General features: G+C 51.2%; 11 protein-coding genes across 11 annotated transcripts; 4 read left to right on the top strand and 7 right to left on the bottom strand.

Moving 5' to 3' along the window:
* Positions 1 to 76: 76 nt before the first annotated feature.
* Positions 77 to 2,408, top strand: KD926_006050 (Zn(II)2Cys6 transcription factor; the record flags this gene model as incomplete). The annotated part of the gene is made up of 4 exons (XM_053099021.1): positions 77 to 142; positions 199 to 284; positions 342 to 1,371; positions 1,422 to 2,408. 4 exons carry the CDS (start codon positions 77 to 79, stop codon positions 2,406 to 2,408), a joined length of 2,169 nt encoding a protein of 722 aa, XP_052957112.1.
* A 92-nt stretch (positions 2,409 to 2,500) lies between these two features.
* On the bottom strand, positions 2,501 to 3,223 carry KD926_006049 (uncharacterized protein; the record flags this gene model as incomplete). Its single annotated transcript, XM_053099020.1, has 1 exon — positions 2,501 to 3,223. One exon carries the CDS (start codon positions 3,221 to 3,223, stop codon positions 2,501 to 2,503), a length of 723 nt encoding a protein of 240 aa, XP_052957111.1.
* Positions 3,224 to 4,274: 1,051 nt separating this feature from the next.
* On the top strand, positions 4,275 to 5,409 carry pex7 (putative peroxisome biosynthesis protein (Peroxine-7); the record flags this gene model as incomplete). The annotated part of the gene is made up of 2 exons (XM_053099019.1): positions 4,275 to 4,438; positions 4,506 to 5,409. 2 exons carry the CDS (start codon positions 4,275 to 4,277, stop codon positions 5,407 to 5,409), a joined length of 1,068 nt encoding a protein of 355 aa, XP_052957110.1.
* Positions 5,410 to 6,023: 614 nt separating this feature from the next.
* On the bottom strand, positions 6,024 to 6,990 carry KD926_006047 (DUF1014 domain protein; the record flags this gene model as incomplete). Its single annotated transcript, XM_053099018.1, has 3 exons — positions 6,024 to 6,534; positions 6,663 to 6,763; positions 6,934 to 6,990. 3 exons carry the CDS (start codon positions 6,988 to 6,990, stop codon positions 6,024 to 6,026), a joined length of 669 nt encoding a protein of 222 aa, XP_052957109.1.
* A 687-nt stretch (positions 6,991 to 7,677) lies between these two features.
* On the top strand, positions 7,678 to 8,976 carry KD926_006046 (uncharacterized protein; the record flags this gene model as incomplete). Its single annotated transcript, XM_053099017.1, has 1 exon — positions 7,678 to 8,976. The coding sequence occupies one exon, from the start codon at positions 7,678 to 7,680 to the stop codon at positions 8,974 to 8,976; it is 1,299 nt and encodes a 432-aa protein (XP_052957108.1).
* Positions 8,977 to 9,258: 282 nt separating this feature from the next.
* KD926_006045 (uncharacterized protein) lies at positions 9,259 to 11,451 on the bottom strand (the record flags this gene model as incomplete). Its single annotated transcript, XM_053099015.1, has 1 exon — positions 9,259 to 11,451. One exon carries the CDS (start codon positions 11,449 to 11,451, stop codon positions 9,259 to 9,261), a length of 2,193 nt encoding a protein of 730 aa, XP_052957107.1.
* Positions 11,452 to 11,951: 500 nt separating this feature from the next.
* KD926_006044 (fungal specific transcription factor domain-containing protein) lies at positions 11,952 to 13,853 on the bottom strand (the record flags this gene model as incomplete). The annotated part of the gene is made up of 5 exons (XM_053099014.1): positions 11,952 to 12,332; positions 12,392 to 12,431; positions 12,744 to 13,101; positions 13,155 to 13,263; positions 13,590 to 13,853. 5 exons carry the CDS (start codon positions 13,851 to 13,853, stop codon positions 11,952 to 11,954), a joined length of 1,152 nt encoding a protein of 383 aa, XP_052957106.1.
* An 828-nt stretch (positions 13,854 to 14,681) lies between these two features.
* Positions 14,682 to 16,026, bottom strand: KD926_006043 (monocarboxylate permease-like protein; the record flags this gene model as incomplete). The annotated part of the gene is made up of 2 exons (XM_053099013.1): positions 14,682 to 15,810; positions 15,860 to 16,026. The coding sequence occupies 2 exons, from the start codon at positions 16,024 to 16,026 to the stop codon at positions 14,682 to 14,684; spliced, it is 1,296 nt and encodes a 431-aa protein (XP_052957105.1).
* A 680-nt stretch (positions 16,027 to 16,706) lies between these two features.
* On the bottom strand, positions 16,707 to 20,984 carry KD926_006042 (putative C6 transcription factor; the record flags this gene model as incomplete). The annotated part of the gene is made up of 10 exons (XM_053099012.1): positions 16,707 to 17,404; positions 17,479 to 18,145; positions 18,199 to 18,299; positions 18,354 to 19,333; positions 19,391 to 19,527; positions 19,591 to 19,682; positions 19,754 to 20,089; positions 20,166 to 20,215; positions 20,278 to 20,555; positions 20,859 to 20,984. The coding sequence occupies 10 exons, from the start codon at positions 20,982 to 20,984 to the stop codon at positions 16,707 to 16,709; spliced, it is 3,465 nt and encodes a 1,154-aa protein (XP_052957104.1).
* An 870-nt stretch (positions 20,985 to 21,854) lies between these two features.
* Positions 21,855 to 22,634, bottom strand: KD926_006041 (flavin reductase family protein; the record flags this gene model as incomplete). Its single annotated transcript, XM_053099011.1, has 1 exon — positions 21,855 to 22,634. The coding sequence occupies one exon, from the start codon at positions 22,632 to 22,634 to the stop codon at positions 21,855 to 21,857; it is 780 nt and encodes a 259-aa protein (XP_052957103.1).
* Positions 22,635 to 23,815: 1,181 nt separating this feature from the next.
* Positions 23,816 to 25,156, top strand: KD926_006040 (FluG family protein; the record flags this gene model as incomplete). Its single annotated transcript, XM_053099010.1, has 1 exon — positions 23,816 to 25,156. The coding sequence occupies one exon, from the start codon at positions 23,816 to 23,818 to the stop codon at positions 25,154 to 25,156; it is 1,341 nt and encodes a 446-aa protein (XP_052957102.1).
* Positions 25,157 to 25,482: the final 326 nt, after the last annotated feature.

Genomic DNA, 25,482 nt, shown 5'->3' with positions numbered 1-25,482 from the left:
CAACAGTTGATCGTTAAATTGGGCCAAAACATGGAATGAGGCACCCAAGGGCTGTTTGAGGTTTAATAGTCTTATCATGGACTCGGCAAAGAAGAACCGGAATCGCGCCGCTTGCCGCCGCTGCCAGAGACGGAAGATCCGTGTACGTCTCCAACCTGTATTGGACGGCGATTGAAACTAACAACATTTCTATCCCAGTGTGATGGGCAGGCGCCTCGTTGTGGATCATGTCACAAAGCCAACGTTCCCTGCATCAGCGATGGGAAGCAGGTTGTCCATCGCTCGTAAGTTCGCATGATACTTGACATTCGTTGACAATCTTAGTTAATTGGTAATGTTAGGTATATTGCGAGCATGGAGAAGCGCATCAAATGGTTGGAGATGACTCTCCAAGAAAGCTGCCCTAGCGTGGATCTGAGTCAAGCCCCAAACCGCGAAACCGCTCGACTGGATGATTCGGTCATGCTTGATGACGAGCCCGAGGAATCATCTATTCTTAGTCCACAACAGCCACGTATCGTGGATGAGGATCCCGGTATAGACCAAGGCAGGATCCAAAATCCCAGCGGTCCAGTCCGTCCTTTGCGAGCTGCTTCACGAATGGAATCTCGACAAGCCCATGAGGTTGGCTTAGTTTCACTTTCTCCGGGAGGCGAGCCGCGATATATCGGACCATCCAGCGGGTACTTCTTCGCTAATCTTGTTTTCTCGAACGCTGGTCGACAACAACAGCGACGGGGCATTATCAGTGACCCTGCCGGTGCAGCTCCGGGTGATCCGGCCTCTTTAGCAGCGGAGCTTCTCCAGACACCTGCGTCTTTGCCGCTACGAAAGGAGAGCGCCGAGGAGTTGTCATCCAAATACTTCGAGACGATCCATGTGAGCTATCCATTCCTCCACCAACCGTCTCACCTGGATTATATCGAACAGATGTATACATCCGAGCATGTGTCACCAGTGGTAGCGTTCCAGGTCTATATGGTCTTGGCTATCGCCGCCTCTGACCTTTCGCGGAGATCTAAACTTCGGCTTCCTGCGGATGGGTATTATACCTCAGCGATGCAGTATTTCAACCAATTCTGTCCGGATGGCTCGCTAGCCGGACTGCAATCACTCCTGCTACTCATGATCTATGCGTTGCACAATCCGTCTTGCGGCGTGAATATCTGGAATCTCAACTACCAGTGCTTGGCATCGCTTATAGATCTCGGTTTGCAGCGAGATGTTCGCAGCACGCCTTCCTTTAATATGTCTCTCCTTGAGCAAGAGATGAGGACGAGAGTGTTTTGGGTGGTTTACACGTTTGACCGGACCATCGGTACGATGATGGGACGGCCGGTCGGCATCAGAGACGAAGCTTGCGACTTGCGAGTGAGTATAAGAACAAATTGACTCAACTTGCGCGATGCTAATCTACTCAGATTCCATTGGACATAGCAGATCCAGACCTTCTGGATAATAATTCGCGCGAACGGAATGCAGAGGAGCCATCCTCGCACATCTCTTTTGGAATACATTTGTTTAAAGTCGCTCGCTTGAACTCGGAGATTAAATATGTCATGCATAGTATCTCCCGAGAGGCTCCGGCCTATGCCTATCCGCCTGTGAAAGATATCTTCCACTGGCAAAACGAGATGCTCGAAAAGTTGCGAAGCTGGCGATCAAAGATCCCGCAATCTGACATGAGCATGAGCGCGAAGCTTTGCGAGGCCAAATACCACGAGATGATGATTTTGGTATTACGACCGAGTCCAGCCATCCCAGAGCCGCCAGAACAGTCCGCAATTTTATGCTTTCGACATGCAATGGCGCTACTTGAAAGCTTTCGTGATCTATACAAGAATGACTGCCTACAATATAGTCGACTAGTGGTACATTCAATCTTCTTGAGCACTCTCGTCGTTTTGCATAGCATTTGGAAGTTGCCCGATGTTGCTGCAAATATTCACATTGATGAGCTATCGGCCAACTTGACTTCATCGCTCAACATTCTAAGCAGTATTGGCGAATATTGGCTGGAGGCCCAGCGCGCTAGGGATTGTATCGAGGAAATATCCGGGGTCACCATGAGACGACTGTTAAAAACCCGATGTGCACCAGGAGCTCCCACTACGCCCCGAGTTCGGTCAAGGGGTCGCACGAATAACGAAGATTTGCGGTTCTCTTCCTCGCAAGACCAAATAAATCCGGCTTCTAGTGGCCAAGAGCAGCAGCAGGTAGATCCTAACATCCTAGCAACAAACTCAGCAGGTTTAGATGAGCCAGAATTAGGGTTTTCCGGCGCCTTATTAGGTGACTCTGAATCAGTACAACTCTTCGGTGACCCAGCACTTGACGGCTTGTTCGGGATGACAGGAGTCCCTGATTTCGATGGATTAATGTGGGAGTTTTTCAACATTCCCCAATGACCGGTCTGACGACAGGACATTATGATCATGATTTGTCCGAACTCATATGGATTAAAATACCGGATTGTTTATGGATATATAGTGCACGCCTTTTACAACACATCACGTTCCAAGTCCCATTGTCCGTTCCCTGTATATATCCGGCCGGGCTGATGGTACTCCACGAGGCCATTTCCATGTCGCAGCCCATTATATACTTCGACCAGTGACGATAACACCACCGTCGTCCAGCCAGGATACGGTCCAACGGCTGGATTCGAATTTCTTCGTACCTTATCCGGGAAGTTCTCTTCCACAACTTTGATCGGACATCGCGAAAAGTCACCGTCCTTTCCTTCCGATACGGCCGCATCCATTCGTTTCGTCAATGAGGCCAACACAGCATCATCCACTATCAGGCATATCCTTAAACGGACTGGCAATTCAAACGAGGGCAAGGCCATGGCAATCTTCCATTGCCTAAAGGCTTTCCGAATGGTCGCTTCGTCGGCCCCTTCATACGAGTTCTCAATGCTAAAGACCTTAGACGCATAGGTGGTTTCCAAGAGATGCAATTGCTTGGGCGTTCCCGAGAGGCATCGTGGCAGAGCTTGTTGCGTCTGGTTATTCAGTTCTCGCAGGAATATGGGTAGGAGGCGGTCCGATTCGGGGGCATACGTCGTTCGATAGATGATGGGACCCCACGTAAGGGTTAGGAAGTCGCGTTCGGGGCTTGGAGGCAGGGAGCGCAGGCCCGGCTGGGCGCCGAGTCGGTAGACCTCGGATTGGAGGAATCGTGAAGCGGCCGAGGGCTCGGGAGATTGACTGGAGGGCATAATCTTTGCGGTTGATTAGTGAAGATCTTCCAGGTACGTGCGTTCTGGGGGTGGTGTTCGGTCATGGTGCTTCAAGTGGATCCCTACAGGATGTTGGCGTCACAATGACATCGACGACACCGTGGATATTGTGCCCCAGGAGCGCGTCGAACAAAAACATGTCTTGCTTCAGAGGACAGCCAGATTATAAGAAAGAACGATTTCAATTTCTCTCGCGGTTATATGGTTTTTAACATTTTTTTATTTCAAGTTTCTTCCCTCCCTTTTTTGCATGAACCTACCCATCCCTTGGGGCCCGTAGCTCTGAATCCATTCTGCGGCCATGAAAAACCACACAACCCTTCATTATCTAGCAGTCTAACTTGTATACTGACTCCAACAAACCTATGTCATACACATCTAGCCGTAAATGGCTGAAATTGGGGTTTTAATACCCCAGCTAAAGCCAGCCTAAGACATTATTGTGCCTGAAATTGCATAGCATCGTCGGCCATGAGCTCTGATCAATTCAATTCAAATTCGATAGCAAACCTGACTTGCACGTCAGGCACGAGCACTAACAGCGCTTTCTGATTTCCCTCACTTTCCGGAGCTTCCTAACGGTCGTTTATCACAGTGAAACAGTGAATGCCTTCCGTTCTCCCGTGTGGTTTCAAAGTAGGTGGACCATATCACGACGCAGTGACAGGAGAGTAGCAAGATGGTCAGAGCCAGGAGGAATGTAATAACACAAGCGTCAACAAAGAAAGCACGCCGTCACTGTCGGCCGACGTAGAGCGACGTGAATGTGAAAGAGAAACACCGACGAACTTCACGGCCGTGACGTAAAGCGCGCTAAGACGAAAACGGCAGACCTCGGTTCGTCTCCCCGCATTCTCGCCTGAGGCATCCTCGCTCTTGTCCTTCTCGGCCTTCTCTCTCTCTTCCTTCTCTTCTCTCCTCACGCATGGACTGCCGCCACGCCCAACCTCTTGCCTTTCCTGCTCTCTTTCTCACCCATCCTCTTCGCGTGGCGCTCCTCTCTCCCTCTTTCTCCCTCAGTTAGGGAACCATGCTCCGTTTCAGAACCGAGGGCTATAACGGCTGCGCAGTCAAGTACTCGCCCTTCTTCGACAATCGGCTCGCGGTTGCTGGATCGGCCAATTTTGGCTTGGTTGGCAATGGACGTCTGTTTATTCTGGAACTGACTCCCAACGGCATTGTGCCCGCGAAATGGTAAGGATCCTGTCGTGCAACGCCTCTTGCCGATTCCCCCGCAAGCCTGACTGTTCGGCCCCCGCAGGTTCACCACTCAGGACTCCCTCTATGACCTTGCATGGTCGGAGATAAACGAAAACCAGGTTCTGGCTGGCTCCGGTGATGGTAGCATCAAGCTGTTCGACAGCAATCTCAACGACTTCCCCGTGCAGAACTGGAAAGAGCACAACCGCGAAGTCTTCAGCGTGAATTGGAACCTGGTCGCAAAGGACCGCTTTTGCTCCAGCAGCTGGGATGGCACTGTGCGCGTCTGGTCGCCTGAACGTCCTCACTCCCTCCTCACCCTTCCCACTCACAGCTGCACTTATTCTGCTGCCTTCTCTCCCCACTCGCCCGACATCCTCTCCTGCGTGACATCCGACTCATACGTCCGCCTTTTTGACCTCCGCACTCCGGCCTCGGCCTCGAACCACCTCGTCCTACAGATCCCCATCCACGCGGCGCCCGTTCCTACCATGCCTGGCACCCCAGGTGTCCCTCCCGCTGCCTCGCCTCCCGCCGAATGTTTGAGCCATGACTGGAACAAGTACCGCCCTTCGATTTTGGCTACTGCCGGCGTGGACCGAACCATCCGCACTTTCGACATTCGTGCTCCCCAGCAGGGCCCTCAGGCAGTCATGGTCGGACATGACTATGCTGTTCGCAAAATATCCTGGTCCCCCCACCTGTCGAACGTGCTGTTGAGTGGAGGATATGACATGACCTGTCGCGCTTGGAGCGACCAGTCCCCCTCGGGTATCGTCGGAGATACTGACGTGATGCGCGCCGGCCCCGGTCCCATGATGGGCGCGGAGTTGGGCCGTATGAACCAGCACACGGAGTTTGTGACCGGCGTTGACTGGTGTCTTTTTGGCAGTGAGGGATGGTGTGCCAGTGTGGGCTGGGATGAGAATCTGTTTGTCTGGGATGTGCGCGCGGCGATGGGCTAGAGAGGGACGGACCCAAACACAAACGAGTCCGCATTGCGACGACTAAGCGACCTCCTTGAATTTCTTTCTAATTCTGTGTCCTATTCCTTTCACGCTCCTGATTTGGGCAGGATGATGACTTGATGTCTTACTCTTTTTTTTTTTTTTTTTTTTTTTTGATTCCCTTCATTACCCTTCTTCTTTTCCTGTATTGGATACTAGATTGCATGATACCAATTTCCGTGTCTCTCGGGAGGGCGCCAGTGCTTAGGACAAATGTGAATACACTTGGAATTGTCTATATTAATTTTTGTTCTTTTTTCGTTTATGAAGCTGTTTATGAATGAACAGTCGTAGCCCTCTTCTTGCTCAGAAAGGATTCAATCTGTCCCAAGCCTCACACAAGACGGTAGTTATCGTGTCCGCCTCAGTCTATAATATACTCCGTCAAGCTGGTCATATGCCATAGTATCATCAATCCCGTGAAATACACATCACATCACATCACATCCATAATGGAAACAGTCCAAGGGCCAAAAAAGAACGGCAGGCAACACATAGGGTATATTAACAGACTGATTTGCCTGCCCTGGCTCTCGACACAACACCACCAATCAATCAAGTAAATGATTAACTTACTTCCCCAGTCTCGCCTCCACCTTCTTTCTCTCCGCGTCCCTCACATTCGCCACCTCGTCCCTCGACGCATCAAACGCCACATAAGTCTGGTTAAACGGATTCTCATCACTCTTCTCAAACTCTTTCTTCACCAACTCAATCCGCTGCTGTCTCCTCAGACCAGGATGCTCCTCCTCGATCTCCGGCATACGTCGCGCCTCATACGCCGTATACGCCGCCTTAAACCGTCTCTCGGGGTGTCTGTCGATCTTCGAGGTATCCTTATTCGTCAAGCTCAGGGCGTCCAGCGCATTATCGATACCCGAAGCGTTAAGCGCAGAGGCCTTCTTGGCTCCGGGGCCGCTGTCGTCCAGCTGGGATAGGTCCAGGCCGCGCGTCTTCTTGGTTGCTTGTTTCGCGTTCGCGCCTTTGGCTTTGCTCGGTTGGGAGGCTTCTTCTTCGGCGAGGAGGGCGTCACGCTCGGCTTTCTTGCGGGCGGCTTCGGCTTTTTTGGATTCCGCGTCGTCTCTGTTGGAGATAGAGAGATTGGTCAGGATTATGGTCTTGGAAGGTATGCATGGAGATAGCGATGGGGATTTGTGTATGTGTCATATATATGTGTAGGTACGTGGGTGGATGGGTGTGCAAAGACGTACTTCTTAGCGTTGCTCTTCGAGCCCTTCGACCACTGCTTGTCTTCCTCGGCGGCGCGTTTAGCGTCCTCTTGGGCCTTCTTGCCCGCGGCAGCTTCGGCCTTCTATAAATTCCAAATACCACGGTTAGCCAATTACTTCATAGTTCGTTGACAGCCAGCCAGTCTTGTAAGATCGATCGAAAATATGCATTCGAAAGCGGGGGCGGGGTAATCTGATAGTCTCTCCCCCCCTCTTCCGCTTGCATAAGAAATAATAGGTAAAATATACCTACACGGGCGTTACCAGCGGCCTTCTTGGAGTTCTCGCCTGCTCCTTTCTTGCCTGCCATTTTTGTCCGGGGAGGGAGGGTGTGCTTGTCTGGTGTTCTTGGTGGGAGTGGAAGATCGGGATCGGGTAGGAAACAGAGCGGCAGGAGGCAGAAAGATGAAGTGCGGCGGAGTTTCGAATCTCCGGGCGGCGTGACTTTCCTGGTGACTCAGGGCTTACTTAAGAGGATGACGTCATAGCTAACTAGTAGAAAAGGTGAGATTATTCTGGATTACTCCGGAGTATGGTTTGGGGTGCTTTTGGATCTGTGGGGTTATATATTTATTTCAAATTGATGGTTTATGAGCATACCTTGGTGCTATTAACATTTCTAAAGGATGCAGTCAATATGATCCTAGTTCCCACCGTGCGCATCAATTTTTACGGCCAAGAGGAGTAGAGAAATTGCGGTTTACCACGGTAGACTGACAGGGACCGCGAGTGACCGTGGTACGACTCTGGGCTGTAGTTGCTCATAACATGGAGACAACAAATCCGTTAGAGCTGTGAATGTTGCATAGTCATGCCGTCAATAGTGAATAAAAGTATGCTCGCCGCCAACATAACTAGTTTTACATATCCTCTCAATTTATTTGATAGTATTGCCCCGCCATAAAGTACATACATCCACCACGCATGTGGCATTCTACCTAAAGATCTCTACTCATTCCTCCCGTCTCTGGCTCAACCAAATCAACCGAGAACAAACATGTCTTTCCCCCCCGATGTCAAACGCGATGGGTTCATCTCCGCGTGCGGTCGGTTCTACACCGAGCGCGGTCGCATCGAGCGCGTGAATGGCGACTCTCTGCGCGGCATGTTCCTACCTAAACTCAGCTCAAGTGCCCAGCGATCCCTCCGAGACCACTCCGACTTTGTCCGCGGACAGTTACAGCACTATGGCGTGGCTTTTGACGAGCGCCAGTTCTCCGGCAACGGAACACTGCTGATGAAGAAAGTCCTTCAGGACGGGAGATGTGATACAGTGCCGCCGCATATCCTGGACTTGGAAAAGCAGATGTACCGTGAATGGCTTGATGATTTTACACCGGAGGGGCTGTCCGGTCACCCTGAATGGGTCATAGATAAATACTTCGGAAGTGAAGCCCAGCCTGACCGCACGATTACGACTTCTGTGGTCGGGATTCCGTTCCCCTGGTCCAGCAGCTACCGCGTGAGCCAAATGCAGGAGGCTGCAGATAGAGTGACAGGGCTACATCATGAGACAGGGAAGGGGTCTGGTACAAAGACGGTCTACATGGGCTGGAATGAGGCTGCAGTGCAGAAAGCAGCCAAGGGCCATGCAGCGAAGGAGAAAGCCGAAATTGAGGCTGCAGACCGGGAACGAGAGAAGGAGCGGGCAAAGCTACATGCAGACTATTGCCGTCAGGCGCGGAAGGGGACATCGCCCGTCGGGAGCTACATTGTTGATTGCGAAATGATCGAAGGGGGATGGCCTGATGTGACGGAGGATCTAGGCCTAAATATCCATGCAACTGGTGAGCCTGGCATTTTTAAAGCGGAGTTTGACTTTGGGGTTTTGGAGGGCGTGATGATCATCGGTGTCGATAAGGCCGGACTGGAACGGTACTGTGCTCAGGAGGATGAATCTAGCGAATATGAAGACGGCTGGGACGAAGAAAGCTCCGAGGACGATGTAGGGCAGGGCGAAAGATCCAAGGCAGGGTCTAAGAGAAAGACAACAGCTCCTAAACGTGGCGCCGGGTCAAAGAAATCAAAGAACACCCCGGCCCGGAAATACTTCCTCAAGATGAGGGGTCGCGAGACTGGTGAGGGCGAGATCATGGACATTTCAGATAAGGGTACTGTCACATTCAAGGATGGGAAGTTCACCAGCTTTGTGGGCGAGGCTGACATGTCTATTGTCGGTCAAGGGGTGACCTTTACTGCACGGAAGGTTTCTGATACACCAGGCTCGGATGGGAGGGAATGGGCTGACTACTCGGACAGACAGTATGAGAGGGAAAGAGTCGGCAGGTGGCACTGAAGCTAGGAAATTCTGTTCATTAATTTCCAGTTCTTGCTGGGTTCTTTTCTCTGCCTACAGACACTCGGCAGCCATGGAGTAACAAATCTGATATTCAAAAAAGAAACACAACAAAGCTACATACTAAGTAAATTACACCACAATCTCATAATATATAAAGGCGGACAGTCGGCCAAGTCAAAAACATCAACATATCAAATCAGGCTAATCATATCATATCAGTCATCAATCGGATTCCTCAAATCAAGTTTTTTTTTTTAAAAAAAAAAAAAAAAAACCAATTCATGTCGTAGCAATCAGTGCCTGTTGTTCCTTCATAGCTGTCTGGGTTTTAATCAGCGGTTTCTCGTTTTCGTGGACCTCGCTGGGGTCATCTTCGTGGATCTTTTTTTGAACCTCAATAAGAGATTCTCGGGGTGTGTCGTTAAGTGTCGTGTCGAGGATTTCGAGGCTAGGCTTGACTGGCTCATCTAATTTGAAGTCGATTTGTTTTTCTGCGGGGGCGACGATGGGAATTGGCGCTTTTTTGTCCGTGTCTGCGTCTTTGGGATTCTCGTTTTCGATGTCGAAATTGATCTTATCGTCTTTTGGGGGTAATGGTTGTAATGCTTGGGAATCGATCACGGCGGAGCTCGTCTTTTCGATATCTGGGCTCTGTTTGATCTCCTCGCTTTCTTCGACCTCGACCTCCGCGGACTCCTCTGCCTGAGCAACGGCCACTGACGTCGCGGAGCTGGCGAGATTGGCAGATGATGACTCATGAGAGACCGAAGGACCCGCGACAATTGAACTCGTGGAGACAATTGACATCTGGATATCCGATTTGACCGCAGTTGCCCAGACTGCAGAGCTAGAGGAGCTCTGCGCCGGAGAAATATGCATGGACGGCACCGAAGTGGAGCTGATCATGTCTTCTTGCGGAAACGGACGCAGGTCGGATGCAGTTGCTCTTGGTCGGTAGTCGATCGCAAAGAAGACTACAAGAATACTAAGAAACACGATGGCCACGTTGCGTCGGTCGTTGGCCAGCACCCGAATATAATTCACCAGCAGAGTGTGGAGGTCAATCTCTACTTCTGGTTTCGGCGGATAAATGGGACTGTGAGTTGGTGTTGGACGATGCTGCTGTCTGGGTGCCGGGGTCGGACTCGGTGGAGGAATGGGGGACGAGGCTCGTTCGGGCGTGAAAAGCACTGGCATGACGGTGGATAGGGAAGGGGATGGTTGAGGCAGCGAAGGCTGGCTCTCCGGCACGTGCATAGGCTCAACGAGCTGCGGAACTTCAATTCGAGTGAGCGCGGTGGACATCTCGCTGTCACGCAACCGTTTCTCTAACTCCCTCCTCAATACCGAGGGAAGCCAGAGACCGACTTCGATATCCACCTTCTCCATCTCCTTCCAGGCTGCCGCCCACGCGCCAGCCCTCATGAGTCCGTTGGCAGCGAAGACCTTGATCTCCCATTTCCTGCTGTGATTGTTCTTGAGGAAACGTCCGCCACAGTCCGGGCAGTCTTCGCCCTGCTCGCCATCTGTTTCGCTCTCCTTGCTCGCCTGGTCTTCCTTCTCCGAGTCATCCTCCTCGTGCCCTACGAAATGTCCGTGGTCGAGTCGCGGATGCTGCAGCTCCAGACTCTCCAGCAGACGATCTTCGAGCAAGTCGTACATATCCTCGGGATGCGAGATCAGTACGCCACGGTCACGGAGGACACCCGACCCAACCTTCTCTTCCAACAATTTCCACCGTCTCCAATACTCCGACGGCAGAACCTCCTTCAGAACCTTCGGATCCGGGGGTCCCAGCAGCCCTGGGATCGGAAGTGACGGAGGAAGAAGCGTACAGTGCAGCAGCACGAGTGGATACTCCTTCTTCACCTTCTGCTTGTTCGCCGACCCGGATGGCGAGTAGTAAGGCGACCTCTTCAACGGCGACGAGTGGGAAGACCGCATCGAGATATCTGACAAACGATGTCCCCTGCGCCTCGGAGGTGTGAGATACTCCTCGTCGCCCTCATCTTCCGTATGCATCTGCAATGCCCTCACCGAACTCGGTTTCCGGAACGCCGACTCCCGCTGCCGAAGTGCCTGAAGGGACTTCAACCCGGGTTCTGCCCTCGTCTGACCCTTGTTATACTGATCATCCCAGAATATCGCAGACTCCTGCGCATCGCGCGCATTCGTCTTCGCCCCTTCCATCGAATGGGTGAACACCGATCCCGGCAAAGAGGAGACGGAAGAGCGGCTAGATGCGCGGGATTTCAGGTTGGGGAGCTCGTCATCATCGTAATCGGCGTCGAGAATGTCCCCCGACGATGAATGTGTCGAGGAAGCCGACGAATTGTACCCGCAATCCTGGGTCAATTCTGTCTCTGCGTCTGCGCCTTCGTCGGGATGCGAGAAATCAAGGGTTTCGTCGTCAAGTGAATATGAGCGTGAGGTTTCGTCGGGGAAGTCGGCGTGGTGAGAAAGGTCCTCCATTTAATGTGGCTCCAGGTCTAGAGTTCAGCCGATCGTAAAATAAAAAAAGGATAAACAGGGTAGCTCCGAGATGAGCCGGAGAATGTTTCCCAGCTGTTGGGCGATGAACGGGTACTGAGGAATGTGGGAAAGAGAGATCTGAAATGATCATCGAAGGGAGGGTCAGAAAGGGCCGTACTCGGGTATTTAGAGCATTTTTCCTGGGAACTCAACAATGAATCTCACTTGAAATGGATCCTAATAATAGGTAATGGCGATGGTGACAGTCGGTGTTGATCTGTTGTTGGTGCGGCTTCACCGCCCGGTTGTGCCGGGCAACCACTTCCTTGTATGAGTTGTATAGTCGATCGCCCAGCATGTCAACCACTCACAATCAGAAAGAGTCCAGCCCCATTTAACTAGAATTCCGCAGCAAGCTCAATATCCGATATTCTCCCTTTGATCCAACAACGAACCATTTGTGGAACACCCAACTTTCGCAAAATCGAGAGAACCAACAATCAAAACCCAACGCTATCCGCAACAGCCCCATCCCAATCAATCAAGAGCTCCAAATGAGGATGTTCCGGGAACTCACCCTCCCATCCGAACAAGGATGAATCTAGTGGTAGACGTAGACTTGGTGTGGATATGAAGCCAGTCAAATTACCCGGCGCGTCGAGGATGCGATCCAGAACTCGGCCTACAATACGTGCTATAAAGACATTAAAGTCTCGGGCCGAGGCCATCGGTCGGACCCAGTCGAGAAATCCAACCAGGAGACCAAGGCTTTGTATGATCTCTAATCGTGGAAGATGGAGTGGATACGACTCGGGATTACTCGCTTGGCGGAGTAGTTCGAGACAGAGTACTCCGCTTGCCGGAACAGCGTAGGACATGACCTGTGGAAGGTGATTAGACTGACGGAGTATGAGAGATAGAGGAACTTTTTGATACTCACCAGCCATTCAAAGTCGCTGTGCAGTCCTAGGAAATGATCTCTGCGTTTCCAGAATATTAGAGTTAGGCTGATCAATTCACGACTGGTATCAACGAGGCCCAAATCCCCTTGGTTAACGAGACCCCGCTGGGTTAGGAGTCTCTCGATGAGAAAGACATTGAGAAGAAACTCTAGCCTGGTAAGTATGCGGGCAAATAGATCGTCTCCTGGAGTATTCAACTGATCGATCTCATCATTCGAGTAAACAATGCATGTCGGTAATTACGCATATGTGTCAGACGATATCGTCCTCAGCATCGTGCATCTAGTTAGTTGAGAATATTCAGGCACTAAAGCATCTTGGGAGAATCACGAGGCTCGTTCGGCCACAAAATCAGGCACAGAACTCCGTCCTATCTCGACTAGCTTCAAAACCTCATCACGGATTATAGCAAACATTGTTCGGGCTCGCAGGATTATCACCGAGTTTATGCGACAATCTTGACTCCAGCCATTCCTATCTAGGCTATCGTCTGCTTCCTTGCGATGGCCTGACATGAGGGCTTCATCACTGATATCCAGCGGCAAGCGTGTGGTCGAGTACAGGCGGCTTAGCAGCGGTGGCCTACCGGTAAAAGTAGCTAGAACTTTGTCGATACTGAAAACTGCCGCATAGACTCGTCTTCTAGCCTCATCATAAATTGTCACCTTATCGTTCTCGCCGGGGGGTTCTCTATGCATGAATAATAGATTCCAGAATATTATGCTTATAAAGCAGATATACCAAGAGGGAATTCACGGACGAGAGGCTTTTTCACAGATCGATGCAAATTGAGGCGCAGTTCTTCATTTTCAGCATCAGCTGTTTCGGACTCCGAATGGATGCGTTCTCTCTGTTGTATCGCATTATAGCTTCGCTATCAGGAGAAGAAGAAATTGCACCGAAAGCCCAATATGTAAATAGGATGCCTGGAGCTTGCCAACGAATATTCTTGCCGCTGAACGATTGGATCCAAGATTGTGGGCCCTCCTCCGGAGCAAGAAGTTGCGTGCTGTTTCTTGATATTGAACGCGCGATGTCAAGTAGGCCAGTCCGAGGCTGCTGGCCTAGCACCTGGCCGTACGTATGTCACATACTGTCGAAAAGAGTTCGTCCGGCAAGCCTGATCCAGCCATCATTGGGGTTGACGTGCTTGGATAAAAGCGCATTGCAACTCACCTCATCTAGGATGTTACGTAGAACTTGAGCTCCTAAATTGAGAATGTGTGAAGATGAAAGCCCAGCAGGACTGGGAGGCGAGGCCTTTCCATCTTCATGTCTGTTTTTCTCAATTGAATTCGATGACCGCAGAGCAAGATCAACCTCAAAATGCTCACTATGCTCCATAAATACGGACGTAAAGCTCGTAGGGCCCAGGTATTTCGCAGAATCTCCAAGTATTGGTGTAGACTTTGAAGGCGTCAGAGAACCGTTGCCAGACATTTCATGGCTGTTGGGAAGCGGCAAAGCCAAGGTGTTTGAAGTCTCTGTCAACTGTGCTTGTGCCCTGAGGTCGTGCGGCTGCTGGAAATCTTCTCTGGCTCGTGCAGAAGGATTTTCAAGATAGACACAGATGACTGATTGTTTCTGACAGCGCGCGCAAGAGGGATATCCATGATCGCATGCTAGTTTCCGCCGCCGACATGTTTCGCAGGCTGGTTTTCGACCATTCCTGTGCCGGGTAGGCGACATCTTTTGGTCCGAGTTCGAAAGATACAATAGACCGGATGACGTATACGGTAGAATAGTACGAGACAAAAAAAAAAAGCCGAAGAACTGGAAGTATCAAGATGAGTCAAATGATGGTTAAGCATATCATTAGTACTTCATTGTATGAGAGCACTATCAACCAACGGATAGCATTTCCTATCTGAGGTAGCGTATCCAAGTAGATTCAATCAGTACATCTCTGGGATGATGATCAATGAGGCTCGGGAGGAGTAGCATAATCGACGATTTATAGACGAAGAGAAGAAGAGAAGAAGAGAAGAAGAAGAGAAAGGAAGGTGGAAGTTCCAAGAAGGAAGCTCGGCGCTCGGCTTCGGCTTCGGCGTCGGAGTAAACCATGGATCTAAGTGAGTTTACCCTGGTCCTTCACAATAATCACTTTCTCCACACAGTCTAGTTCAGCTAAGATTAAGATTGAGATCTTATCAATCTCTAAGTTTTGTATCATATTTTACGATGTGTTCTTAAATCCCCAGTTGCTTCAGCCGTGGGAGCTTATATTGGACAGTCTGCTGTATAGTCTCGCTTACCTCTGCACCTCTGTCATGCTTTAGCCATAAATTTAACCCCAACCTTGGAGACATGCGAGAGGAGAAGCAAAACTGCAGTGGCATAAGTAGCAACCCTCGCATACAACTGCACACCCAGATAAGAATCCGAAGCATTAAGAATCGCCCCTGCAACAGGCGCGCCACACAGAGACCCAAATCCACACAACACAGAGCACATCCCCATTCGCGTCCCCAGCGTTCGCAGATCCTCCGTAAGACCAGTTAAAGCCACAGCAGGAAGAGAGACAAAAGCCCCCGAGATGAACCCATAAAGAACGGCCAGCGCAACCAAGCCACTGGAGCTCTGGATCCCAATCCAACACATGATAAGTGTTCCGCTGATAGCGGCACTTGTTAGCAAGATGTTCAGGGGTCCGATGCGTGGTCCTAGGAGGCCAGGTACGATGCGGCCTGGAATTGAAGCTGCGTTGAGTATGGCCACGAGGTAGAAGGCTAGATCTTCTCCCATTGTCTCCGTGCCGACTGCGTAGGATTGGATGTAGAAAATGGGACAGAAGATGCCGATGTATCCTAAGAGCATGGCTATGCAAAAAAGTGCATATGGGGGCTCCTTGAATGCAGAGAGCTCGAGTGAAACACGTTTTGTTGGGGGCATCCGACGGGCACGCATGACACCGATTGAAAGCAATGAGGTTGCAAGGACGATGAAACCAAGCACTCGTGTAGCCCATGCAAAGCCAATTCGCGGTTGGAGCTGCCTGAAGAGGATCGGGTATAACACGCCACCAAAGCTACTCCCGGATGCAGCAATCCCCGTTGCGATAGCTTTGCGTGACGAGAAATATTGCGGCAGGATAGCCACGAAGGGGATATAGAGACACTCATTGCCAAGACCAATGCAGAGGGCCTGAGCAAGGATAATTTGCCAATATTTCGTGCATAGGCTTAAAGTCATGAAGCCAACGACAACAAGGCCAGAGCCTGTTATAATTAACGCACGGAAATAGCTAGCATCATAGAGTGGGCCGGTGACTACCCCAACCAACAACAATAGAAAGGCTTGTATGGCTCCGATCCATAAGATATTCGAAGACGACTGGACAGAAAGAAGGTTGATTTCGTAGTAGGTCTGAAAGACCCCGAATGTATTCACAACACCCCTAGGTGATAATCAATACTTCGTTCGTTTGGGAGATAGATGACGCTTACCAGGAGTTGAAGAAGAGGAAGAAAGATCCCATAACTTGTGTCCAAGCCCGAAAGCCTCTGTTCGGCGGCGCATCATACACTGTTATTTCGATATCCTGAGGTGTATGTTGATTAGGCTCGGGGGTGCTCTTGTTCACCACCAAATTCGATTCAATTGACGATGCCATAACTCTGGTGTTTCTGCTCCGACGTTACAGGTTAACATATGCGGGGGGCTCATTGAACGCGGACAGACTACTTTGTTTCTCGACAGGTAGATATTTATACACATAGAAATGCCTGACAGAATCAAGGCGGTTATCTCGATCAGGCTCGGCTTCGGCTTCGGATTCAACTGCGCTTAGCATGTAATATAGCAAGCCGTCAGAAGACAGGAATACGATGAGCATAGTAAGAAAGCGGAAGGCTAATACATTCTCCCGATGCTAATCTACTCCGAAAGCGAAGCAGACAGAACCGAGCACCGAAAAAAGGGAAGGACGTCATCAAACAGAACTGTGAGGCCGTGGACAAATACTATCATACATAACAACTATTCGCAAGAAGCTTGCCAATCGTGCAAATCATCGTGAGATCGTCAGATGCGTCGGGAAAAGTCGTAAATAGGAGGAAAATGAAGCAATGTCATGATAAGTGGTGCGACGCTTCTGCACACGAGAAGCAAATTCTCCAAACATAGATATAATTAATAGCAATGGACAAAAGACGGAAAACAAAAGGCTCTAGTTTTCGTAACAGTAGAGACCGAAACGCCGAGGATACCTTGCTCCCAATCATGAAAAAGCACAGCACATCGTTGAACATGGGCACGTAGACTCCGGAACTATGTACGACAAAATGACGAGCGTTAATGAGGTGGCCGTGGGGTACCATCGTCAGGGCTCATCAGAGTAGGGTAATTTTGATGCTCCCCAATATAATTCAGGACGTCCTGGGGGAGATATTCTAGCCAGGGAAGAATCTCCCCATGGAAGGCAAACGGTAATTGATCCTGGTGCTGAAGAGTAGCCATGTCGATGTCCTGACTCCCAATCATAACATCGCCGTGGGGTGCGATGGCTGGATGGAATTCAGGCCTAGTGGCCATATGTTCGCCACCGACTTGTTGCTCATTGTGAGCAGATGTGATATTGTAATTAAAAGACGCCGACTGGGGATCAAGTCTAGTCGAAGGCATGTGGGGGGGAAATGTGGGTTGAGAAGGTGAAGGGCGAGATGTGGAAAACGAAGTGTTGAGGCCCAAAAGAAGGTTCGCATCGGAGGTAGAGACTCGCCCAGAAGGCAACGGAGAAAATTTCGCTGACGCCGCTGTCATTGTGGGATTAGGTGTTACAGATGTCGTTCGAGCCTGCTCGAGCGATTGCGAGAATGAACCTGAACCCGAGTTGGAGCTAGGTTGAATAGGTAGAGGAGGATAGCTGTGGCTGTATTGCGACGAGTACGTGGGTTTGGGTACCGAATCTACTGGTGCCGCAGGCATTTGGTATAGCAAGCTCAGATTAGGCTGCGATGAGTTGGTAGCTCCTGTGAGCGCCCAACCAATTGCTTAAGGCACAATGCGGGTCAGCACATCTGTTGGAATGCTTTCGAGGAAAGAGAGAAAATCTCGATCATCTTACCTTGACTGGGGTCTATCTTTGGAGACCGTCTTCCATCAAGCGATGGATCGACAGCCGTGCCTGACCCTTCGGGGTCGATCGCTCCACCCCGGCGCCAATTGGATGCAGCAAAAGCTTGAACTGCCGGGATATCGGCCGCACTTTCCATCTCTTCGACTGTATATAAGAGCGGATCCACAATACCCTTGGCTTTCTGATCTAAAACCGTGAGTATATATTTCGTCCCCTCCCAGTAAGTCTCAAGTGCCTTTAATGCTTTGTAACATCGTTGGTAGTTCTCTTTGGCAGCCGAGGCCAGAAGGATGTGTTTAGCAGTGGGCTTTCGGTCTGAACCACCTGAAGGATCCATGTTTGGCAAAACGAAACCACTAGTTTGGTTGGCCAAAAGGGGCTGGCTCGGGGGCGAACCCGACCCTGAGGTGGGCGATGTGTAGTGGGCACTCTCCATGAGGAAAGCGCACGCAGCAATGTACATTGGCTGGCTCGTAAAAGGGTTACCGATAAAGCTTTTCCCATCAACTAGCTCGGAGAATGAGAGAATATCGGCAATAGTTTTGGCGGACGACATGGACAGCTCTCGGCTGTTTGGATAGAGGTGCTGAATTGTCCCGCCGAAGGAATTGAGGAGAGTGGGCTGGTGAAGGAGGACTATCAAAGTATGGAACCACTGGAAGAAAGGTAAGCACCACATTCAAGTCCAAGGAATTGGAGAACACTTACAAAGTGAAGGAGAATAAAATTGGTGCCCTCTTTCGCCTTTACATAAGCTTGAAAGTTTGCGGCATTGAAATGAAGTCGGGGTGATAACCGTTGATAGATGCCTAAAAGATCACATGAGTAAATGGATTTCCAGATGGAAACTGGGAGATTAATACCTGTCAGGTCACTTTCCATTCCAGCCAGTCTCTTGAGTGTGTCTGTCGTAACGTGATTAACGTCTTGAATTCCATTTATCAGATCCGTCACCCTCCCGTAGAGATGAATGACGCGAATAAGCGGCGGGAATGGCGCGGGCCAGCCGTTTGGGAGTAGTGATTCTGACTGGAGAGGAAAGCAAAGCTCTATATCTTCGTCACGCAGGGTCACTGGCCTTCCTGTCCCGGATGATATTACACGATCGAGGAAGAAAATGCTCCAAAAGGTATCCACCCTTTCCTTTTCCCAGGCCCGTTGATTGTCAACCCCCGGCGTTTCTTTTGCCGGACTTTGCGAGACTTGGGGGTCGTCGTACTGCTCTTCCCTTAACTTCCCTGCCTGTCCAGTCATCACTGCATTTGGCGTAACACCGCTTTGTCCGTAGTTGTATTTCAATCCTTGAGCTTTCTGCAGTCCCAGATCTTGAGCCATTCGAATGGAAATCCCCAGGTACATCCACAAACCACTATCGTGGTTGGAGCCGAATTCCTCATATGCCAGCAATAGGCAAGCTTGAACAACAGATAAAGTGGGACACGATAGCGAGTCGACGAGGGCGCTCATTGCGCGGCGGGCAAACGAATGGCCGCGATCAGACTTTCTTGTATCAGGCGGAGGAGCCGAGCCGTCAATCGAGGGTGCCTGAGGCGGGCTCAGTAGAGGATGCGGGGAAAACCGTGCCGACAGAGCGCAGACTGCGTCCACGAGCATTGTGTCGATCTTTTTATCTTTCAAGTCACGAAGGAATCTATCTCGTTGTAGAAAGGGAAAGTTACATCCCAAATGCATGAAGAATAGGTCGCATAGGTGCGTCACCAGGTTGCTGACGGGTAACGAATCGTCTCGGTCATAAAAGGGAATGGTATTGGCATCACGAGTCTCGCGGCTGTCGCTAATGGAGTTGAATTGGTTCAGTCCCTCGTCGGCGAGCTTGGGGCTTCTAAGAGGGGACAGTGACTCTACATGCATCCCACAAAGCACTAGTTAGACGAATGACATCATATATACCAGCACAGTGCCGCAATAGCGGGTCGGTGAGACAACTCGGAGTACTGGGAAACTAGGTGGTTTTGGGAGGTGCATACCAGATGATAAGGATGGATTACTCTTGCGTGATCCGCGGACTTGGACAACCTGCAAGCGTTGTTGGTATCACATAGGCGGGGACTAGTAGCTGGCCAGGATAGGAAAGCCTACCATTTGTTTGAAGCCCGGGACTATGGCCGTTGGGCCAAAATATCTGAAATAAGGAACATGGGTGCGGGAACCTGAGCTTAACGATGTACGACCTGTTGAGTCCGCGGTCAGCATGGACAACGACCCCGGAGCAGCTAGACCAGAAGAGCTATGCGCAACGTACTACTTTCTGGGCTTTCACCAGCGGTTTGCTGTTCGGATTCTTTTGTAGTCCGCGACGAGACATCCTTTGTGACCGAGTCATCCTTCGAGTCCGCTATTCGTGAGCCGTCGGCGGGCTTCTCGGCTCCATCACCCCGAGGTAGCGTAGCTCGTTGCGGCGAATCCGGAGAGCGGCTCTCAACTTTGACGGGGCCGCGCGAGTTGACCGCTTCGTTGGGACCGGGGGCAGGGGGGAGGGTTGGAGTGCGTGAGGCGGCATCGGATTGCGATCGAGCGTGGGTCGGAGGATCGTTGTAGCCCAAGCAAACATGGTTGTAATCGGAGCAGGTCTTGCATACTATGTCGTTCGGAGGGATCGGTCAGTCAAGCTCGGCATCTCATCGCTATCGCCAGCAGTATCCGCAGCGTCTCACCTGGTTGTTCACCCGAGCACCGTATCTTCCGCTTGCGACACGTCCGACAGCTGTCGGCATATCAATGTCAGCTTGGAGAAGGGGATGATGATATCATTCGAGGTGCACTTACGCCGCATTTACTCGTCGCCTTTTCGTCTGCGGCTGGCCGTCGGTCGAGACGAAGCGAATCTGCCTCGGAGGGGGAACATTATTGCCGCCGTTCTTCTGGGGAGAAGGGAGGCTCATTGCGAGCAAGTAGTCATCCGTGGTCACAACACATTGGGCGACTCGTTTGATCCGCAGACTAGAGCGATCGAGGGTTCGCGGGAAGGACAGCGAAGGCGGTGGTCGAGGAGGGAGTGGAAGGACGGACGGAGCAGTGATCGAAAAGGTCTTTGGATAGAAGCACTAAGCAGAGATAAAAATCCATGAACGAGTCCCTCGTCGTGGCCGGTGAGACGATCGTCGGTTTGACCAAGGGAGGAAGGAAAGAGTGGCAGATGAGGGGAAGGACGTAATCTTTTTTTTTAATTAAAAGGAATAATATTTGATGACTTAATAAGAATGACAATAAAAAATAATAACAATCCCCCCTAAGGATAATAGCGAAAGGAATCTAAGGCAGGGAAAGGAAAAGAAAAAAAAAAAAGAAATGGGATTAGTTTAGCTCGAGGTCGACGGGGGGGAGACAGTCAGCGATTGGGGACTCACGATGGTCAGGCAGAGCTCAACGAATGGCACCAACTGCCCGCAAAGCCACCAACAGGGCCCAAGTCCTGCTTGAGCCTGACCGCCCGGACTGTCCTTCTGTTCGTGCTTTCTTTTTATTTTAGCCATTTTATTTTAGTTTTAAATCCTCTGACACGATTGTGCTTGTCGACCGAGTACAAAGGAACACCCTCGATGCTAGATGTGGCAACAGTTCCGACGAGGAACCCCCCAAACCCCCCAAGCCCATTGGATTCAAACACGAACAAATTAAAGATCAGGACAATTAAAAATGATGTTTACCCAATAAAATAATTACCGCCAATCAACGGCGGCCCCCAAGGCGCTGGGTCAGTGAAAGCTCATGTGATGCCCTTCGCTAGTCTGCGACTCGGTGCTTTCTGGAAGGACAAGACTTCCTTCTGCCACATCCTTTCAAATTGTCAAGAGATGACTTCACGAGGCGATCCTCTTTAGTGTTTCCCTGCTGGATGGTCACTGGTGAGAATTAGGTCCCTGCAGCTGCTCGATCTCTTGGTCAGCATCTCGTCCGCCGACAAGTCAGGAATCAGGATGTGCGGAGTCTGGACTCCGGGGAAAGAGGGCGCGAGAGAGGGAAAAAGTGGCACCTTTCTCCGTCCGGAGGCCCGGATACTCTTGGGACGAATCCACCGGTCTGATCCACCGTTGCTCCACGCCGCGTCGTGTCAACCGTCAACCGATGGTCGGCCTTCACTCCGGCCGTGCTGTGAGTTTGCGCCCGGAGACGAAGCGACATCCCTGCGCTTGGAAAGCTAAGGAAATTAGTCCAAGTTTGACAACCCTGGGACACGGTCTGTCAATTCTATTTCTTTTTAGTCTTACTAACTACTACGGAGTAGTTACACAATTCTCATGGGCTGGTTATGTTTAGGTGCCCGTACTCGGTACACCGATTGTTAAGTACTCTAAAGAATTGATTGCAAATATTTACAGGTCTCTCGGGTCTACACCGTACGTCTAAAATTGCGGTCTCGGAATCTCCAGCGCGTCGGTGGTTCGCCCATACTGGATCCCACCCAATCGACTGATCGGCTTCAGCACCTTGAGATCAACGACGCTCTTATCCTCATCAATGGCATCATCCCGTGCCCAGAACCTCACTCCCTCAATGATAGCCAACACTCCCGTTTTCTTTCCCTGTCGATTCTCAAACTCCTTCGTTTCGACGAGCTTTCCTTCGATCGCCAGAACCGACTCCTTGACGCGGGCAGCCTGAACGACCGAGCTCGGCGCTTGGTGTAACCCCGACACTTCCCATTCGGAGACCCCATATGGCGCATTGACAGCGGTCGCGTTAGCAGCCTCGACAAAGTGCTCCGAGATAATGTTGATCACGCACTCTTCGGTCTCGGCGAGGTTCTTCAGAGTGTCCTTGGCCCGGTCGAGGGAGCCGACGAAGCCCACAGCGAAGAGAGGAGGATCGTGGTTGATAACTTGCGAATAACTAAACGGCGCCAGGTTGGTCGACGTGCCGTCTTTGGATCGGGTACTGATTAACGCAATCGGTCTCGGGACCATGCCGGAGATCAGGAACTTGTAGTTGGACGTCGCCGGCCGTCCTTCTTCGTAAGGGTCGATTTCGATGTGGTTCTTCTTCAAACTCTCGCCTCCATCGTTTCCGCCGTCGCCTTGTTTCCAGCTGGGATTGGGAGGCTTCGAGTACGTGACCTCTTGGTCGCGGTTGAAGTCGGGCCGGGAGGCCTGGACTTTGTCGAAGTCGGAGTCCACCTTGAACATCGTTTTGGTTTGGCTGATTGAGCGCGCAGATTGAGTTCTGGTGATGAGATTCGGAGGGTGAAATTGAATGCGTCTCGCCTGTCTCAGTAATGCACGATGCATGAAGAGTGAAGACGAAACAATTCCTCTGGTTCTTATCACATAGAAGTTATAACAGTGGGCAGCGAGGGGCGACGATGACGGGATTCCCCCATCGAACCCGGCAGTCACGCCGTTTTTGAGTAACTCCACGTCAGGTGTGGCACACGTTGCTCTTATTTCCACGCTTCTCCCTGGGTTGCTTGCTTAAAGAGTGTGTGGCAATACTGCTCACACTGCCGACCTCCGAGCCGATGAGCATTTGTCAGCCCGACACAACCCCGCAGCCTGAGGCTCTCCAAAAATTGGAGTTCAAGCAAGGCATCCCGCGACATCGTTCCAAGATACTGGGAATCGGCTACCGATGCCCAAGGGATCGAAGAGTCTGGCGGTCACCGACAAGATCGGTATGCTGGCGCATGGCGGAGAAAAGCGGTGCGTGCACTATGACGCCACGGCTCTGGGCTTTCAAATGGCAGCAATGAAGCCCTTACTCTGGTCCTGTGGCAGCTCAATGCCAACGAACCAATGTGTATTGAGCAAGCTCTCACAGTAGAACTAATATGCATCATAGGCCATTCTCAATGCAAAGCCAATGAACAATTCCTGAAAAGTATCTCTTCGACGATCACACTGCCATAATAACTCCTCTTTTTGACTTGTTACTGCCATGCCGCTATCTTCGGAATTATGACCCTATCTACATCTAAATACTCGTAGTATACGTCGAGTACGATTTAGACAGGTCGCAGCATAAAATCAAGAAGCCATATTTGCGGCTGAAGCGGTGTGTCCGAAGCAACCAGTGCGTGCCCAGATCCAAGCCACAGATGGAATCTGACTCTTCCCAAGGGTGAGATTCACAGGGTGAGATGGTGCGAGGGTGACCAAAAAAGCAAACATGCACCGATAAACAAAAGCGCTAGTTGGTTAGCTACTTGCATTAGTGTAACTAAAATGTAAAAACAACTGCTACTGTGTGCTGTACATACACCGTACCCTTCGCCAATCAGTCCATTTTCCTCTCTACTTTCCCAGTCTTATTCTGATCTTAATTCTACATCTTCTTCCCTTCGTTTGAGAGCTCTTCACCCGTTCCGATCATGTCTACCAGTGAAGTTGCCCGCTGGGCGGGATTCCTCGACCAGAACAATGGCATCGAGTTCGTCTGGCTGCAGTATATAACTTACAGCGCTACGACCGTCGTGCAGATCATGCCGATCGATCGATTCACGCAGTTAATCAAAGATGGCCAGGGCCTTCCCATCACCAAGGCCATTTACCATTTACTACCCGGCGATGTCCTGGCCGACGGCGCCCTACCCAGCGGCGCTTGCTACCTCAAGCCCGACCTTTCGACGCTATACCGCCAGCGAGGTTCGAACTCCCACAGAGCGGTGGTGATGACATCCAGTCTGGACAGCGACGGCAAACCGCTCGCCGAATGCGCGCGGTCTCGGCTCGACCACCTGACCCATCTGTTGACACAGCAGTCGGGATACTTTCCTCTGGTGGGATTCGAGCTGGAGGTCGTCTTCCTACGACTTGTCCGACGAGACGGGAAAGTGGTGGGCTACGAATCGCCCAGCACGAACCACTCCATCTTCAGCATGACAAATGATGATAAGCAGACGCTGGACCTGATCGAAGAGATCGCGAGAGCGTTACTCGAGGCAGAGATCGCGCTGGAGAAATTCCACGCCGAGTCGGCGCCGGGGCAGTGGGAATTCGTTCTCCCGAAAGACACGCCCGTCAAGGCAGCTGATACTTTACTAAAAGCCCGCGCCATCATTATCGATGTCGCGGAGAAGTACGATATGCGAGCGACCATGCATCCGCGGCTGTTCCCGACCAGCGCGGGGAGTGGAATGCATACGCACATATCCGTCAATCCGATCGACGACAGTCAGGACCTAGTGGGCGCGGAACAGTTCTTCGCGGGCATCATCGAGCATTTCCCCGCCGTGCTGGCATTCAACCTGGCGCACGACGCTAGCTATGATCGAGTGCAGAGCGGTACCTGGAGTGGAGGGGAGTATGCGGCCTGGGGCTGGGAGAACAAGGAGATGCCACTGCGGCGGATCACGGTCAATCGATTCGAGGTGAAATTGCTAGATGGGCTGGCAAACCCATACCTTGCGCTCTGCGGTATGCTAGCCGCTGGGATCGATGGGTTCAGGAGGAAGCTGCCGCTGACGGGAGGCGACTGTCGCACAGCTTCTGGGTTGCTTTCCGCCGCAGACAGAGAGGCCCTGGGGATCAAGACGCCGCTACCCAAGTCACTGACGGAGAGTCTTGATGCGCTCGAAGCTGACGAGAAGATGCGGGAATTAGTCGGCCCGGTGATTGCCTCTACTTATCTTGGTGTCAAACGTGGAGAGGTTCGACATTTCAAGGGCCTAGGTGATGAGGAAACGAAGAACTCTCTCATCTCCAAATACTAGATGCCACTTGTGAGGGTAGTTATGTTCTGGGAAAGCGTTAGTTTCTTAGCAAATATATGAGCTGGAATAGCATCTGCTCAAGTATAGCGAGCATGATCACCCCTATTTCAGCTGGCCACTTAGGCAAGAGGAGACTGAGGAGCTGAACGAACATAAATAGTTCCCTTCCAGAGGCCACTAGTTTCAGGTGGATGATGTCACCACCGAAAGCGGACGCCCGACTGAGGTCTGCGCTAGTCTATCTCAGGTCTAGCGCGGACTATGAGCTTTCCTATTGCGGTATGTAAGCCTCGCCGCTTTATCTGGTAGCTGGCAGAGAAGGTAGG

The sequence above is a fragment of the Aspergillus affinis genome (genome assembly GCF_023601865.1).
Source record: "Aspergillus affinis strain CMG 70 chromosome Unknown NODE_30_length_300691_cov_86_450199, whole genome shotgun sequence".
Lineage (NCBI taxonomy): Eukaryota > Fungi > Ascomycota > Eurotiomycetes > Eurotiales > Aspergillaceae > Aspergillus > Aspergillus affinis.
The sequence above is the reverse complement of the archived record's forward strand: the minus strand, read 5'-3'. Positions and strand labels throughout refer to the sequence as shown.